This window comes from Macrobrachium rosenbergii, chromosome 56 (genome assembly GCF_040412425.1).
Source record: "Macrobrachium rosenbergii isolate ZJJX-2024 chromosome 56, ASM4041242v1, whole genome shotgun sequence".
Classification (NCBI taxonomy): domain Eukaryota; kingdom Metazoa; phylum Arthropoda; class Malacostraca; order Decapoda; family Palaemonidae; genus Macrobrachium; species Macrobrachium rosenbergii.
The window spans coordinates 18863697-18882704 of NC_089796.1; the positions used below are offsets into that span (position 1 = coordinate 18863697).

At 35.3% G+C, this 19008-nt stretch overlaps 1 protein-coding gene across 9 annotated transcripts in view; it reads left to right on the forward strand.

Moving 5' to 3' along the window:
- Positions 1-19008, forward strand: part of LOC136836291 (kinesin-like protein KIF12) — a 147257-nt gene that overhangs the window by 26716 nt on the left and 101533 nt on the right. For all 9 annotated transcript variants that reach the window (XR_010852364.1, XR_010852363.1, XM_067100358.1 and 6 more), the window contains one exon: positions 7595-7702. Coding sequence is in view for 7 of the 9 variants with exons in the window: in XM_067100358.1 (XP_066956459.1) it covers positions 7595-7702 (108 nt within the window). In the remaining 2 variants the exon portion in view is untranslated. The remainder of the gene's footprint in view (positions 1-7594; positions 7703-19008) is intronic.

The window sequence follows — 19008 nt, forward strand, 5'->3', positions numbered from 1 at the left end:
CACCTTTGGAATTTATAGTTCTACTGATTCCAACTCTGCCTACATCTCTTCAATTCACGGTACCAAAAATTCCAACTCTGCCTACATTTCTTTAATTCATGGTACCACTAATTCCAGCTCTGCCTACATCTCTTGAATTCATGGTAACACTAATTCCAACTCTGCCTACATCTCGTTAGTTTATACTGTCACCAGTTCAAACTCATCTTTCGTTCTTCAGTTTTTCAAAACACTAATTTAGACTCTGACTGTCGCTGATCGCGACTCAGATTCTGTCTCTTTGTTTATGGTATCACTGATCCTAACTCTAACTCCGACTTGTCAAGTTTTGATAACACCATTGCCGGCCCTGTTATTAAAACTTTAAACTATTGATAAACTATCATAAGGTTTTTTATTCCGTGAGATTTTAAGGAAGTCTCGCTCACGGTCACTAACAAAATACGTCTTCTGTCACTTATTCTTCATCGTTTTCAGTATAACTTGATCCAGCGTTGCGGCTGCTGCAGTATTAGGCTTAGATATTGTTTTTATCTGCTTCATTATGGAGAAGTATACCGCCTCTACATTTCAGATAAGCTTCTTAGCAAATGCTTTAAGGATTAAGTTACCTTATTGTTTACAACCAGCCAGCAAAGTACGAGAAGTAATTAGCTGCGGCATTTCACTGAGAGAGAGAGAGAGAGAGAGAGAGAGAGAGAGAGAGAGAGAGAGAGAGAGAGAGAGGTAATTGAGTAACTATAGATACATAACACAAAACGAAGTAACAATAAATCACATTCCTAACTGAGCAGCGAATGGTTATAATAAACAGTATGGAGCAAGCTTTAATTAAAACTCTCATGAAGTCAGTATTTTAATATTGGTATCCAAAGTGATGACCAAATCTCTTTAAAACAAAAGATATGAATAAAAACGATAATAGCAAAAATAATAACTTACAACTCCGGTCTATTGTCACCTTACCCTTAACATTCCTTATTCTTTCTTCAAATCCTTATTTTCTTACCTTCTTCCACGTTGCTTTTGATGGAATCTAGAATACCAAAGAAACACCGAGATAAACATCACTTGAGGGGAGGTCATGAGCAGGTGAAACAACAGGGGGTCCAATTTTCAAAGGCGAGGTACCTTCACCCAGGGCACCAGCAGTGCTTCTTGTGGTTGTGGCTTCGATAGGAAGGCCCAAGATCTTGTGCATAATATTTACTCTTTAATTGGTTCAGTTACCCTCAGTTGATATATTTTTTTACGCATACAACAACTATTCTTTAACTGGTTTTTAAATTTGTTTCTTCTGCAAGCATTCGGTAATTATTCTTCGATTAGGTATTTCAGCTTTTTTTCTGTATTTTGTTTGATTGTTTCTTCCACTTTCTGGTCCTGTATTTTATAAGTAATCTATATGCTTATTACTTTGATAATTTCATAAAATTTTATTTCTTAAATTCTAACATCTTTACGTTCCGTAAATTGCAAAGTAATGGCAGATTCATACTGATTTTAAATAAAAAATTTTTGTTTTACCGATAAGGGTTTTTTATGCTTGTACTTCTTGTTGAACAATAGGCTATGTGTCAAAACATCTTTTCTCAACTCACAGTAGGGTAAAAATAAATGTTATTTATGGTCATTTCTAAAATTTTGGAGTCATGATCGTTGCAATAATTTTTTTTATTAAGAATAATAAACACTTTTATATTTATTTTGTGGGATTACATGCAGCTAAAAAATTTATTTATATTTTGAGTATTTTAATGTTAACATGGACCGGCAACTTTACGAATAGTTGAAGAATTAAACATAGTTTCAATTTTCGTTCTTATACACTTCAGTTTATGTTGAAATATTCTAGCAATGAACAGGTTTTTCTTTATATTTTCTTTTAGATTGTTGTATCATTTTCAAAGGTTTATTTCTCAAATACCACTTTAGGCAATGAAGTCCACGCGAAATTCAGTGAAAATTCAAAAACGTAAATGAAAATATTAAGTGTCGCATTGTTATAAGAACCATATGTAGTCTTTTTGAAGATTACTGTTAGAGAGGAAGTGCCAAGAGTTTCGTTGTGAAACTTAAGTATCAGAGAACTGAATCTGATTTTGTTGTTGTTAGTTCTTCAGCGTCTGTTCATGCAGCCATGAAATCTTCTAACTTGGGAGGGAACAAGAAAGGCAAGCGATTCCTGAAGAAAAAGAAGTCGTGAGTATTCTGAAAGAAATGAGGCGATGTATTCGTAAAGCTTGCCTTGCCAATGTTTCTTAAGGCCAGTGGGTGATGGCCGCTGTTTTGGAAGAGGGACAGTAGCAATCATTCGCTCATACTGAGGTAGCCAAGTGGCGCGCGTATTAACAATGATGCTCCATGAGTCATTCAGTCATTCGTTTATACTTATTGTACTGGAGTAAGGTTTAAGTTTCATAGATAATTTAGATTTGCATTATGAGAGAGAGAGAGAGAGAGAGAGAGAGAGAGAGAGAGAGAGAGAGAGAGAGAGAAGGACGAATTACTATGCTTGCCAAGGGAATTATGATTTTAGGAATATCGCAGATAGTTGACTTCCTGTCAAAAATTTTCACCTGCCTAATATTTATTTATCGTTCATTTATAAATATGAAAATTCACATCTTTGAATACACTTTGGTTTTCGTATTTTTGAAAACTGATCATGATTGAAGGAAGTGGCATTCGAATTTAGTTGTAGGAAATGAAGCGAAATTGTGTATGACATGATGTAAGATGCATGGTTAATTGATATAAATAGTAAAGTCCTTATGACAAAATTCCTCGTTGCTTTGACCATGAGCAGTATTGCTAAATGGAGCCACTCCTTCACTCCAGTTGTGACGCTAGTTTTTTTTTTTATTAAATCAATCAAACCTCACTTTTTTCTGTTCATGACTCCATGAAGCTTTGAAAAGCTGAACGGCGTTTAAGTTTTCCCAGTGCGTAGGAGATTTGGCTCTAGCAAAGACAGTGTAAAATAAAAGACGGGTTAATAACTACGTAGTTGAAGTTGAATATTGTTAGATAAACCTGCCTAACAGAGGCACATTAGATGGTGTCTGTGGCACAGGAATGGAAAGTAGTTCTGTATTTTTAAAGTGAGTCGATGACTTGGGGTCACAGTTTCCACTTAGTGCCTTTGAGGATGTGAATCCTGAGGAATACCAATCAGCTGAGGAAGTGATGTTGATATAATCAAATATTTGCAGCGTCTAGTTTCAGTTTGCCTTGAATGGGTTTTCCTGGATCGTTGACGATTCCAATATGGGTGCAGGAAAGTTAGAAGGGTGATAGTTCTGAACTGCTCCTTTATAATCTGTTTTTCAAGAGGTCATTATCGAGGAAGAGTCAGACCATCGACGCCCTGTCTTGGTCAGTCGGACGAGTTCAGAAGTCTTCAGCAGGCTTTTAATTTCCTATTTACTGAAGGGACCAGAGCCCTCGTTGTCTTGAAGTTGACTTAATCTAACCCAACCACCACCATCAGTAATCAGTATAAATTTGGAAGCAAAAATGTAATTTGGAAGAACCTAAATACAAACTCTGTCCTGTGTCTTCATTTTAGAATCCTTAAGTTCATCTTTCATAACACAAGTTCATTGCTGTCTTTATCAAAGATAATAAGTTCATTAACAAGTTGTTCGAGTAAAAATGCGATTTTAAAATACATGAATAGGTTTCTTTTCAAAATTTGGAAAATTTTTTAGTGACGGATAGAATGTAAGTGATGCACTAACAGGTTCGTTCTGTTTTTGGTATAATATTATTCCCCAAGTTAAAGGTATTTTTTTTACTTGCCTAACAGACGTCGCTAAATAGGAAAGCATACCCTTTATAAAAAGGTGAAAGCTGAAACTTTGCCTTCTTTTGAAAAACTATACCACGCCAGTGTGCGTAGTCTTTTATTTGAGATACGTGACAAATGTCATGACTGCATAATCTATTCTTAGCGGGATCCGTAAGAATGTTGCACTGTAGGCAGGTAATTGCCAGGTGTGATTTGACATTGCAAGTTTTTCAAACGCACCTGATTTATATCGTGATTATTTGTTTTAAAGTCATGCTTTCGAAAGTCATGTCTTCCAAAGCTTTGATTTTTGTAAAAAGATCGTAAAACGATAATCACAGCAATAGACACTTGACCTAAGAGTTTTTAGAGAACCGTGATAAGGCAGTTTATATTAAATAAACATATGGATTATAGTTAGAGTTCTAGCTCAAATAATAGACGTGCAGGTGGAACATTCTAGACCAGAATAAAATGTAGGTTTTTGAAAGTGGGATGCATGAATACGATTTTTGTTCTTGATGAAATGTCGCATTAGACAAAAGGTATCGTGAAATTACAGCGCTGCATGTACTTGATGTATCATATGAAGAAAAATTTCTTTGAAAAGTCCCTGGAGAAGGTAAATCATGAGGTTCAAACTCTTAACATCTGCAAATATTTCGTGACTATTGAATGAGATTGTCATTGAAATACTAGCATATGAAGAGACAAATAAACAAAACCGGTTAAAGAAGGACTCGGCGAAACAAAAGCGCCCTTAGCAATGTTGCAATTTGCAAAGAGATATATGAAAAATATGAAGTAATGACCAGCAACCTTCGCCTTCCCTCCTTCCCCCCCCCAAAAAAAAAGATAATAATAATTGACTTAGACTTGGGAGGCACGAATTCCTAACCTCGCTCATTCTTGGCTGGGTACAGGTCATTTACGCTTCATTACGGGGTCAATTCTTGGCAGAATCTGTGAGTAGTATTGTGATTGATTGCAACACTTGTGTTGATTGCAGCTGTTTGTGATGGTTTTTCGCTGTGTGATAGCATTTGATAATTTGTTAAGTGCTGACGTTTAAATTGCTGTTAATTGGGCAATTGCCGTTGGTTATGTTTTGGGAAAGTTATGAGAAAATTAGCTCTTAATTGAGTTTGATGTTCATTTTCCTGTTTTCATTGGGCAATTTTTGGCCGCCTTTTTGCTTTGGAGAGGCTGTCCTAAAATAAACTTTTAATTGAATTTAATAGTCAGGTATGCAGTGTTTGTTCACATTGCATTTGTTGAAGCTGCTTGCAAGGTCACATGTATGCTCATCGTCACATTCATGAATCTGTACGGATGGGTGTATTTGGCAGTCAAATAAAAATCATTTAATAGTAAGTTTTTAGGTTTCATTGTGGCTTATTGTCACATACATGCTTGCATCATATTTAATATATTTGTTGCAAGTGTTGATTTTTCGGGATGAGGTTCCTAGCCTCATGCCCACGACCTTATGAAAGCTCTTGGAAGCTTATGTTTCAAGTTCTAAAAAGATGTTACAGAATCTGATGTTTAACTTTACTGATTGGAAAGTCAGCGGTGTGCGAAGTCTTAAGACAGTCTTAAGCTCCTCACACATGGCTCCTGCGGGAAAACATACACATATGTCATTTCTGTGATAGGCTATATTAGATATGGGTTAATGAACTATCGTGGAAACCTAACTATTGTCGTTAGTTATATATATATATATATATATTATATATGTATATGTATATACATATTATATATATATATATATATATATATATATATATATATATATATATATATATATATATATATATATATATATATATATATATATATATATTCCCCTCTCCAAACAAGCTTTGAGCCGCCTCAGGTGACTATCTCACTGGCACTAATTCATTGTTGAGGTCAACGCACGTACAGTGAATGTTAATGATGTAACACTACTCGTATAATGTATGTAATAATGTAATTATCTTTTTGATTTTTATATCTTAAATTATTCTTATATGATTTTAAGGTCTGGAATAACTAATAATCCGTATTTTAAAACTTTTTAAATTTTTCATGTAATTTTTCAAGTGACCATGAGAGTCTGTACATACATGTAATATGAACATTCATTTGATTCCCCAGAATATTGCAATATCTGAACTATTTTCTATGGTTTGTTAATTTTTCACTCCTTCGGACGGCTCTTCAGGTATTATTGTGACCCATATCAGTCGTAATATTTATTTGATTGTTTTAGAGTGGTGGGCCGGCTTTAGTCAGTCATCTTTCATATATCTCCTTGCATATTGTCTTGAACAGGGATGTGACTGAATAAATTTTAGACTGTCAGGCCAAGCACTGAAGGGGCACTTTCGGCCATTCACCGCTTAGACAGTGAAAAGGAGTTGTAGGTTGGACAGCAATAAAGAAGTCCAGAAAAGAAAGGAAATGAAGTATAAGGATTTAAAGGAAGGTGTTGGTGGGAGAAAACCCTACAGTTGCACTAAGGAGTAATAGATAGAGAGGTTGAACAGCAAGTTTGAAGAAAAGAAGCGGTATTGAAAGTAAAGAAAACGGCTACAAAGTGGGTGCAGCTAAAGGCTGAAGGGAAGTTATAAACACCTTTAAATAACCTTTACAGTATAATGCGCCATGTGAGTTGCACTGACTGCACTAATCCCCCCTTCCCCATAAGGGTGTCTTGAGCCATGCATTCCTTACTTAACTATGCAGACAGATTTTTACGATCGCTCTAGTAGTATTTTACCACTTTTTATGATTTCGGCACTAAATTTTGTTTATTTTTATTTTCTAGTTATAGTTTCCCAGATACTTTTCCTCAATATATATATATATATATATATATATATATATATATATATATATATATATATATATAAAGTCCTTTTCAGACCTTTGTAGTCTCATAGGGCAGTCTTCTGTCTGTTTCTTAGAATGACAGCCAGTGGGAGACAGGTCCCAGTGCCTATAACACGTGGCCAGTGTGATAAACATATATATATATATATATATATATATATATATATATATATACATTATATATGCTTCTGACAATTTATTTAATGAAACAAACATTGCCGAGAATATTATCACTCAGACTATATATATATATATATATATATATATATATATATATATATATATATATATATATATATATATAATATAATATATATATATATATATATATATATATATATATATACTATATATATATATAGTCTCGAGTGATAACATTCCTCCGTAATGTTTACATTAAAATGGGGAAATTGTCAGAAGCAAAGAAGCCATCGTTTTCTTGTTTCCGAAAAGTTGATTTTTACCTTCCGTAATTTTTCCAAATTGTTTATATGCTGAAAGATGATAATCCTCATTAGGTTTTAATCCCGAATGTTTATGCTCTGCAACGTAATTTCCCTTTTCTTCGTTATCCTAACGTGTTCACAATCTGAAGTATAAACTGACTTCCTTTTCTCCAATAAGTAAATGTGTTGAAGCATAATTTCCCATTTTAATCCAGAGAATTCATCTTTTGGAACATGATTTCCCGTTTGTGCCCCAGTTATTCTTCAGAAAACAGCGCGTTTCCTGTTTTTATTTCAAAATATGATTTTCATCCACATTCTGTTAATTTAAGACCCTAAGCTATTCTTTAAAAAAAAAAAAAAAGCTGATTTTTCATGTTGTTATTCCGAAACAAATAAATCTTCTTCCCCATTCTCTTCAGTGAAGAATTTCCCTCCCTTAAAAACTAATCCCCTTTCTCTCCTCTTCCAGATTTGGTTCAGCGAGTTCGTTGGACACGACGATGAGGTCGATCGGGTCCCGGGGCTCCCTGGCCGACGAAGGATACGATGATTGCGATAACGTCAACGTCGTTGTCAGGTAGGTCATCGAGCTTCGAATACCTACTGAGTCACGGCCTTTACTAGGACGATGGCCGAGGTCAGGTCTCAGGTAGGCAGGACTCCCCAAATCAAGTCCGACGATTTTTATGCGGCTGTTATGTGTTTTATGTTGCTGAGGTGTATTTGAGGAATGAGGAATGTGCTTCCAGGTATTCTGACGCGTTACTTAACGCGAGGGGGGGGGGGTTATATCATGTGGTAGCTAAACTAATAGTTTTTTTTTTTACTTATTATAACAAGGTTATAATAAGTTATATGAGTTATATGTTCTTATTAAGTAAAGCGGGGTTATATGCTCTTATTAAGTAAAACGGGAAGAATTATTTATATTTTCAATCAACAAAAAACAGCAGCTGAATTAATCCAAAACAAAAGATAAAGTATTTTTACGTGCTAGCTAAATCAAGAGATGAACTTTTCTCACTTGCAAACTAAAAGAAGAGAGGTAGAGATTTATAATTGCTATTTACGTACAAACTAATATATGTAGTCGCTAGTTATAAAAGCTGAAGTATATTTAACTCTTAACCAAAACCCCGAGAGGAGGCATTAGCACTCACTGCTAAAGTGAGAACAAAATGACGGAAGAGCTGCAACGTTAAGGTGCGGCTTTGGTTTACGCAGTTTTGGTCCATAACCGAACTTTCATCGATTACGTCATCTGGAGGTGAAAGTTTCGTGTTATCCCGTAATTTGAAGTCTCTACCTTATGTGAGGGCGCCCTGAGGCGGCGCTGTTTCCAGAAGAGGAAAATTATTTATTAAACTGGTTTGTAAAAATTGTAAGAATGTTGAGTTAGTATCGCCTCCCACTTTTGAATCCAATGAGTCTTTCTTCTAAATTAATGTTCTCTCACTTCGTAATGACCGTGCTTATGTCTACCATCCGAGTTAATGTCCTCTATATCACTTCTTGCTATCCAAGTCAGTGTCCATCTCTTATTTTTAAATAAGTGTTCTGTCTTACCTGTAAATCATTGACCTTCCCTCGTGTTCAGTTGGCAAATTGGCTATTCTATCTAACTTAAGTCATTATCTGTAGAAGTGATTGCTTATATATCCAAAAAGAAACATTAAGTTCAATGCAAGTGAGCATTCTCAGTTCCTGCCTGTTTTATCCCAGATCATGACCCGATTCTTTTTTCTCCCCCTGTGTCTATTCTTTGGGATATTATACCCAAAGTAATGACCTTTTTCATATGGAACAACCCACAGGGGGCATTGACTCGAAATTCAAGCTTCCAGGTGTAAGCAATTCAGTCAGTGCATTATTAAGTTACTGTCCACATGCGTTTTAAATGTAAGTTTTACACACTGCATTGTGAACATAAGCTGCATTTCTGTAATCTGGTCTAAAATGAAGTTCAAACTTGAAACATTGTGTATTAGAGTGTTTTAAGTTTGGCAGTTACTACCATGCAAATTAAAAAGAATACTTGTGAAACGTTTTAGCTGAAGATAATTTTAGATGGAATGTTCTGTTTTCGTCGGTTTCGACGAAGGTCGAACTGTTTTCTAGGCGTTCCACTACAAAATGTCATATTTGAATTGTCAAGGGCATAATTAAAGGTTATCCTGTTGTAGTCAGAATTCCAAACCTGCAACCCCTCCCCCCCATCTGCTACTACCACTCCACCTTCTGCGCCGCCAAATAATATAAATGAATCAATCAACCTCTCGTTGATAGATTTATTTATACTATTTAGCGGCACAGAGAGTGTGGTAGGAGCATTTTATATATATATATATATACTATATATATAAATATATAATATATACATATAATGTATATATACAGTATATATACATATATATATATATACAGTATATATATATATATATATATATATATATATATATATATATATATATATATATATATATATATATATAAATATAATATATATATATATGTACATATATATACAGTATATATACTATATATATATATATATATATATATATATATATATATATATAATATATATATATATTATATACATATATATATACTATATATATATATATATATATATATATATATATATATATATATTATATATATATATACATGTATACATAAATATATACAGTATATATACATATTTATATGGTCTGAATAAATGCAGTTCAAGTTGAAAAGGTTGCAGTGTTAACATCACAGAAGAAAAAAAGTCCTTTACGGGGAAGCGTCTACGCCCATTTTCCTGCCAAAGCCTATGTTTCTTCGATTATGTAATCTTAATCTTGGCGTGATGAAATTCTCATTGAGTTATGTGAAGAGTGATTTAGTCTATGTAAGGATAATTTGAAGGTGGTGCCATTTCTAGAAGAGGAGAGCTATTCATGAAATTGAGTCACGGAATTCCCAAGAAAAACGTTGGGTGTTGACGAAAATTGCAAGTTGGTCTGCCCCCACCATCTATTATGATTTAGTGTTTCTTTTTCTCTTTTAGCCTAGCTCCCCTCTTATTCAGCTAGGCACTAATTAGGTTCTTCCCAGCCGTAATAAACGGCTGTGGAATTGGTTGCCCAGTATTATCAAATTCACAGTTAATATTTTTTTTTTTTAATTTTGTTCCAAAATTTGTGAGTAGATGGTTTGAAACCTTCATAAGCAGTGTTTTAGGAACATATCTTTGTGGTAAGGTTTCAGTATTGTGCGCTTTTGAAGTGCAGGCGTAGGCGACTCTATACAATTGTTTGAACTTAAAATCTACTAAGAAGGCAACAAGCGTCTGAGTCAAACTAATGACTGGAATTCCAAAGTTAAAAGATTACACAGCATGCGCTAATGATGAAGGAAATGAGCTGCATATTCTTCGCGTTCATTTATCATGATAAGCTCTACCTAAAGACTATTCTCTTTAGAATTTTCTGTTGTAGTCGATTGGGATAAAGGTAACGTCCGACTTGTTTTCAAGTCGGCGAATTGGCTTTTGGAAAATGCAGGTTTTCTCAGTTGGGTCGTTGAGGACACAGGTCAAGGTCTTCATGTTTTGGTTCGGATTCGATCGCTTCCCGCCACCTCCTCCTCTCTTGTTTTTCTTCCTACTTATCTGTGTACGTCGATTTGTTCAAGACTGTAGTGAATGGTGCAGTCTGTGTAAGGGTTTGATGAGCTGCCGGTGACCCTTCTGTTGAAGTAAATGAAGGTTTAGTGTTGTGATATTATCCATGATTCGGCTATATATATATATATAGAGAGAAGTATATATATATATATATATATATATATATATATATATATATATATATATATACATATATATATATATATATATATGTGTGTGTGTTTATATATATATATATATATATACATATTGTGTGTATATCATATATATACATATATATATATATATATATATATATATATATATATATATATATATATATATAATATATATATATATATATATATATATATATATATATATATATATATAGAGAGAGAGAGAGAGAGAGAGAGAGAGAGAGAGAGAGAGAGAGAGAGAGAGAGAGAGAGAGAGATCATGGATGGTATCCACAATACTAAACGCTGTTTACTTAAACAGGTCACCAGCAGCTCATCAAACCCTTACACAGACTGCACCATTCACTAGTCTTGAACAAATCATCTACCATTTACTCACCAGTTCCAGGGTTTTGGGAATAACTTAAGGGAATGGGACTGTATCCCCCATGCCCCGTCCATTTGGGGACTTTTCTCTCCATGCAGGCCGGCGAGGGTGCTATTATTCCTCGTTACTTTACAGGAGGTAGAATGTAATTGCCACTATCCACACGTAATAAGGCATATTTGCCAGTGTAAATTCATTTCCACCCCCAAGGGGTCTACAGTCCTCTAGGTGCTTCTCATCATGGGGAGCGTCATAACTAAAATTCTAAACCATTCACGCTTCGTAGGGCAAACAAGTCCCACTGCTTACTACCAGCGTAGTAGCTCCATGCCGAAAGTTGCCTGACTATCTTGTGTTATATATATATATATATATATATATATATATATATATATATATATATATATATATATATATATATATATATAATATATATATATATATAATATATATATATATTATATATATATATATATATATATATATATATATATAGTAGTATATATATATATATATATATATATATATATATATATATATATATATATATATATATATATATATATATACAGTATGTATAATGATCAATATATATAGCTCTGTATATTTTGCGTGATGAATAATGACCTAGAAACACCAAAATATAAAGAAAGTCGGTCTCCTCTTCTGAAAACTTCAAAAGCTGCCCCGGGGAAGTTTTGGTCGGCTCCTGTAACGGAGAGCGGTCGATCTAAGGGAAGGACACTCGGACTGAGCAATCAATTCTCACTTTCGGTGCCACGTGTTCATCAGACACGAATTTCTCCTTTTATCGATTGATGTCGTGGTCGGTGACCCATTTCTCTCTCTCTCTCTCTCTCTCTCTCTCATGAACACCCTTTCTCCCCCTTTTCCTTCATCTGGCCAAGTTTCTCTACTATACAAGTAATTACTTTTTCGTCGGTATGCGTGTATGACTAACGACTCTCTCTCTCTCTCTCTCTCTCTCTCTCACAAACACCTTTTCCTCTCTTTCTGTCTGGTTGTATTTCTCTAATGTGGAAATAACGACTTGTTCGTCTGTGTCGAACGACTTCCTTCTCTCTCTCTCTCTCTCTCTCTCTCTCTCTCTCTCTCTACAATAAACACCACTACATGAGTCTTTCCATGTATTTCTCTATTTATTTTTTAAAATGTACATAGTTTTACACTGTCATTGGTATTTAGGGGATTGTCTAAAGTCCACGCTGAAATATAATTCATCTTTGAGGTTATGTACCCACAGGAAAAAGACTGCAAGATCTTTTCCTCAAAACTGTCATGTAATTGTCTCTTGGGGTTGAATTTTGTGGCGTAAAATTTTATGTGATTGAAGATTACTGCGGAAGTCGAAGAAAAGGTACTCCAAGCACAATGAAAATCACATTAATATTTTATCTTCACGGCATCTGTGAGCCCTTTGGTCTTTTTGTCGTGTCCGAAACTTACCTTTTAATAGTGTTTAATTGACTAGAATAAGTTTCGAATCCGAAAAATAATAAAAATCAAAAAGAGAATGACCTCAATGTAACGCTTTTGAGAGCAATTCATCCATTAAAACCTCGGAATCAGTATAATTTCAAAGAGCAGTGTGACATTTCTTCGAGAACATTCCGACAATTGAGGTGATGTCAGAATTTTAAGCAGACAATTCTTGCGATGTGACATTTTCTTCTTGAATAACTGAATACTTAGCGAATTCGAAGTAGGTCACAGGAAGGCGGGATGCTTTACAACACGTTCTCAAGCACGGGCGTTGATTGAGACTTTAGTCTGAAATTCATACTGAGGACTTCAGTTAAAGTGAGTTTATTTAGTTGATTTAGTTTATTTAGTCATAGCCTGACTTCAGTTATTTGAAAATAAGCTAGTTAGGGTGAAAGGAGGTCTTTGTTCTTAAAGGAATGCATTATCAAAGTATCAGCTTGACACTCTCTCTCTCTCTCTCTCTCTCTCTCTCTCTCATATGCACACAGTTTTCATTCGCGTATTTAACCATTCTCTTCTCAAATGTAGTTCACATTGATTTTGGCAATATGGTGAAGATGGACACAAGTAATGAAAGTGTGTGATATATATATGTATATATAATGTATATCATACATATATATAATTTCTATACATACATATATATATTGTGTGTTGATTATTTCCATCATACTCAAAAAGGGCAATTCGGATGAAATGCTACCATTTGGATCACTGGTGGGTGGGGAAGTAGGGTAAAACTCGCTGGTGTTTTAGGCAGCAGCCTCCCTAGGAAAAAATTCACACACACACACACACACACACACACACACACACACACACACACACACACACATATATATATATATATATATATATATATATATATATATATATATATATATATATATATATATATTTGTAAATGTATATATATATATATGTCAATATACACTTTCATTTATTATATTTATGTTGACTATATTCCCAAAGGTCGTATGAGCTGGCATTTGAAGATAGAAAGGTTAAATACATGGTTAAATACATGTATGAAAACTGTATACCAAACAACTAACAGTCCTAAAAAAACGCCTAAATCCAGATGAAATACTGTGAAAGTTGTGGAGGAGATTTAATGTTTTCTTTTAAACGCGTTCGTTGTGATAGACTTTTGGAGATGTCAAATGCAGAAAGAAAGAAAGAAAGAAAGAAAGAAAGAACGAACTGGGTTTTACGTCAGCATCTGGGATGAGTTCCAGGAATACACACGAAGACGAAATGTCTTGGTAATGTCGCACCTTCTCGAAAGTGGGCCAGTTTCTAAAGCCCACTAACCTGGTGATATTCAGTTACATTCTTCGTAGATATCTGTGTCTGCCTATCTATATGTGTAACTGTCTATCTATCTATCTGCCTGTCTGTCTATATATATAATTTTGCTGATACAATGTTGATGATTATCGCTTTCCTAAACAGATTAGGTTAGTGTAAACGGCTGTCATAGGGTAATATTTATAGAAATGTTCACTGAAAAGTATCTCGCCTTTTGTCTGACCACTAACGCTTTTTCTTCTAGGCTCAGTCATTCACGAGGGCCATGGTAGAATTCAGTCATTTTTCTACGATTTATTTTTTCATTTGGAAGTCATTTCCATTGATGAGATGCTGATGAAGAATTTGTATAATTGCAAGAATTGCTTTTCTTTAAATTTTTGCATTTGAAAATTGTTCAGGTTGATGAATTGCTTACCAACTATGTTTGAGATTGCAATAATTTTGTCCGAGACATTTTTTTTCTATTGGATTTGAAACTCATTTGATTTTAAGAAATGCTTATAAAGAAAACAATCGATTCCAATATTTACTTATTCATTGTTTATTTGGAAATTATGAAATGATCACGAAGAGATTTTACCTCGACTTGAACTGTATTCGACAGACAGCAAGATATTAGTAGGCTTCCGGATTTTTCGAAAGGTTTCGAATAATTCGTGAAAGAAACTACTTTCTATGCCACTAAGGGGGCCAGACGACGTTTTCCTTGACCTATATTTGAGCTGGAATCATTTATATGGTCTCTAAAGGTCACACCATAGACCTTGATTAGGTTTCGAAGGGTTCTAGTTTAAGTGCTGCTTCCAGTATCTTATTAAAAGTATGTTGTATCCCGGATGAGCAGATTTCCTAGGTTTATAGGTGGCTATTTGCTACTAGCATTGTATTAACAGCTTCAGCATAAGGCTTCGTTTGATGCCACTGGAAATTCCTTAACAGCCACAACTGAGATTAAAAATGATTAAACCTTTTTTCACGAGAAATTCCAAAGCAGCCTCAGCATCAGTTTAACTATCCTGAGATTTTAATAGATGTGCTAACGAGTTAAGGTTAATTGTCTATACTGATTAAAATGTGATTTTATTTGTGTGGGGTTTTACGTTTTTGGTCCCTTATTCTACGTAGGAATTTACCCTTCTTTAAAGTATATAAAAGGCATAAGAAAGTTTATAGAAAAATTGGCTAATGAAAAATGTATTGTAGGAAAGCCTCATGTCATCATCATAGCCAATGTCGTCGTCCACTTTCTGTGGGATATTCCACCTGGCCTAGATGTTCTAGATCTAGAAGGTACCTGTGGTTGCGTGTTATCCTGCGGTATAGGGTAATCGGTTGGGTTTGTCTGGAAATAAATCATAGGAAGAAAGTAATTAACGCCTTGATATGAGAAATTCTAATACTTTTGTAGTTTTTTCTTGTATTCGACTACTGGCATCAAATTGCTCTACATGTACTGATTTTAAAGTTTTAATGTAGATAGATATACTGACTACAGTACTAGTTTTTATAGTATTTGATGCTTGTTCCAATAAATGAAATCTGAGATTTTACCTTTTCAACCGGCTAAAATATCAGTGGGTCTGTAGATTTTCGAAAGATTCTTCATATTTCATAGCATCGACGTCATTGCTGAGCGTAGGTTGGCCATGATGACATTTTCCATGGCCTAGATACTGTCTGGAATAATTTATGTGGACTGTGTAGATCAAAGATTAGATCTTCAGTTTGTCTTTTTACCTTTGCCAGGGAGATTAAGTCTTAGACTTGCTTTGTATTCTGTTAGTAGTATCATACCAAATCTAATTAACGAGTTTTTGTGAATATATTAAAGATTGTCTCTTTTCCAAAGATTAGTGGATTTCATTTTGGGGTGAATTGAAGTATGGAGCTGAATTCGGGATTTTCTCGTAGCATCGTGTATTGTTATTGTTACAAATGTGACAACAGCTTTATACGTGGTTTGAAAGAAAGTGTAAATAACGTAGAGAAAATAAGTAACTTTGCTAATCGTGTCTGTATTCGCGGATTAAATTGTAAATAAGGTCTTTTTATTCATGAAAGAAAGAGTGCATAACAAAGCACATGGGTAACTAATCACACTATCAGTAGCTTGTAATATCTAATTGGTCTTTTGCATTGTGTGAGTCTTGGATATTTTAGTAGGGAGAACTTACAGATATCTTAAGAATTTAATTCTACTGATTTCATATGAACACACAGGTGTGGACAATGCATAATGAGCGGATGGCACTTAGCTGGCGTTCCCTAGGTCTGGGGTTCGATTCCCACTTGCTGTTCGCTCAGTTGATTCAGCTGTGAAGGGGGTGGAGAAAGGGGTCGGCCATCCTGTTCCATAATTCTGTGGCCTGGTAGGCATGACTCATAACAAGACGTGTCCCCAACGCCATTCGATGCTATGGGACTTCCTTTGAAACAGTTCCAAAATGAAAGTACTCGGTCTGTTTTCTCAGTGAAAATTTCTTGCAAACCACAGAACGGACAACTGAGTAAAAGGTCTTAAATCTCTTTAGTTATTATGAATTCATTCCTGGCCTCAGCGTAAGGCACACAATCTACTTTTGGGTGAATAATACACATTTTTCTTTCTTGTATTTATTGTGTTTTGTCACGACAACTGCTTCTCCAGTCTGTGGCATTTTGAAAGGCGGCTGCTATGGCATTGTTATAGGCGGTAGTTGCATGGAGGTGGCGATCTTCAAACCACGTATGATGCAGTATTTTGCGTATTATAATGTTCCACTTTTGTGGGACTATGGTTTGATTCAGATATAGATTAGTCCGTTGCGTAAGGGAGTCTCTGTCACAGAGAAAAGTTTCCGTTTCACCTATAATGGCTGATTGCACTTGTGCAAGGTGGGTGGTGCTGTTCCCACATCCTTACACCTATTTTGTCTGATTGGACCTATTGCATTGTTGGAACAAAAATATAAGGCTCGCTTCCGATAGAGAATTCACTGAGTTTCTTAATGCTCAGAAGTTATTTTCCAATTTTCTTGCAAGGCTTCGGCTGGGTTTTCGCAATATCTAGACGAGTTGAGGAAGGACTGTGGGAAGTTGCAGTATTTGGCTAAATTTACTGGATATTTGAGGTAAGCGTGAAAGCATTCCGGGTTGCAAGCAAGGTCAAAGTAAAGACACCGTTTACTGTGTTGTACTTGTTCCCAAACCTGATGGCAGATGCGGTGCAAAAACCTTCCACACCGTATTCTCGTTTGCCTTTTGGGTAAACAGAAGTCTCTCTCTCTCTCTCTCTCTCTCTCTCTCTCTCTCTCTCTTCAAGCATGGAAACAGATAGAAGGGAATTACTGAAAACATCATGGAACTAAAATTATCAAAAGAGCAAGCAGAGGTAGATTAATAGTGCAAAAAACTATACCAGGAAAATTAAGGAAAGCACACAGACATTAATCCACCACGCACCAGCATCGATAATGCAGCGTCTATTCAGTGCGCTACCAGCTCATCTGAGGAACATAACAGGAGTGAGCGTAGATGTGTTTAAGAATAAGCTCGACAAATATTCCAAGATGCATCCCAGACCATCCAAGACTGGAAGATGCAAAATATACCGGAAGATGCGTTAGCAACTCTCTGGTAGACATCAAAGGTGCCTCACACTGAGGGACCTAAAACCCGGAACGAATTGTAAGGTCTGTAAGGTAAGGTCTCTCTCTCTCTCTCTCCTCTCTCTCTCTCTCTCTCTCTCTCTCTCTCTCTCTCTCTCTCGTCCATTGAATTTTGGTATGAGTTGAACTGTCTCTGGTGACTAGAACTTGATTTTTTATTTCCTCTCCCACTTACATATTGAAAGTTAACCAATTTAACCTAGGAATTCTTTCACAGCTAGCTCCTCATAAACCTATGGTCAAAACTTTCAGGATATGTAGTGGATATATTTGATACCAATAATACTTGGAAAAGGGCACTGGAAAATTTACTAACAATCTCATCCGCTTTGTTGATTCTTGGGCTGGGTTGTGACCCATTACTTTCAGCATCTGGCCCATCTTAATATAGGTAAAGTAGTGTCTTGACCGTAAGATGTTTATGCTCTTTTAGACTTCGTCAACTAGACGAACTCGCCCAAAAAACATCCATGATTTTGTATTTTGCTACATTATTATGTGTTCCATGAGGTTCGTTAGCAAAGTAGGCTTATGAGGATAGTAATTACGTTCAGGTTTTAGGCTTAGCAGATGACAGGCCTGTCGGGAATTTAGGCCTATGAAGATAACATCATGAATATAATCAGATGTTTGTTCCTTATACGAGAACGGTGACTCACCGTCAATGTCTGTGATATCTGAAATGCCGGAACTCGTAAGGGTATTGTGAAGAGAGAGAGAGAGAAGGGGGGCGGGTTGCTATAACACTCTCATACATAAGTTTTTTTACTTATGACGGATATTTGTAAGTACAAAACTTTCCAGGGTTGATTGTAAGTCATGCGTGATATTTGTTTCATACTTTCGTATCACGACAGTGACCTTTCTAAGTAGATCAAGGGCTCATGTATATATACATGAATATTCTCCCTGAGGGCACTACTTTTCTGTTGGACAAAAAGGGGCGGGCCAGAATGTTTGGATACATTAACCAATTTCCTCTTGAGTGACGGGCTTCGTGGTACTGTCCTCGGTAAGACTGTCATTATTTTGGGGGCTCCTGCCTAGTTTGTCATATGGTCCCTCGATTGATGGATTGATTGGTCTCTGAAGAATTGATCACAATGGTTCTCTTTGATTGGCAGGAGAGCTGTGGTTTGACGGATTCATTTAATATTTGTCTTGCAGTTTTTTAATTCCATTCCCTGAATGGGGTTG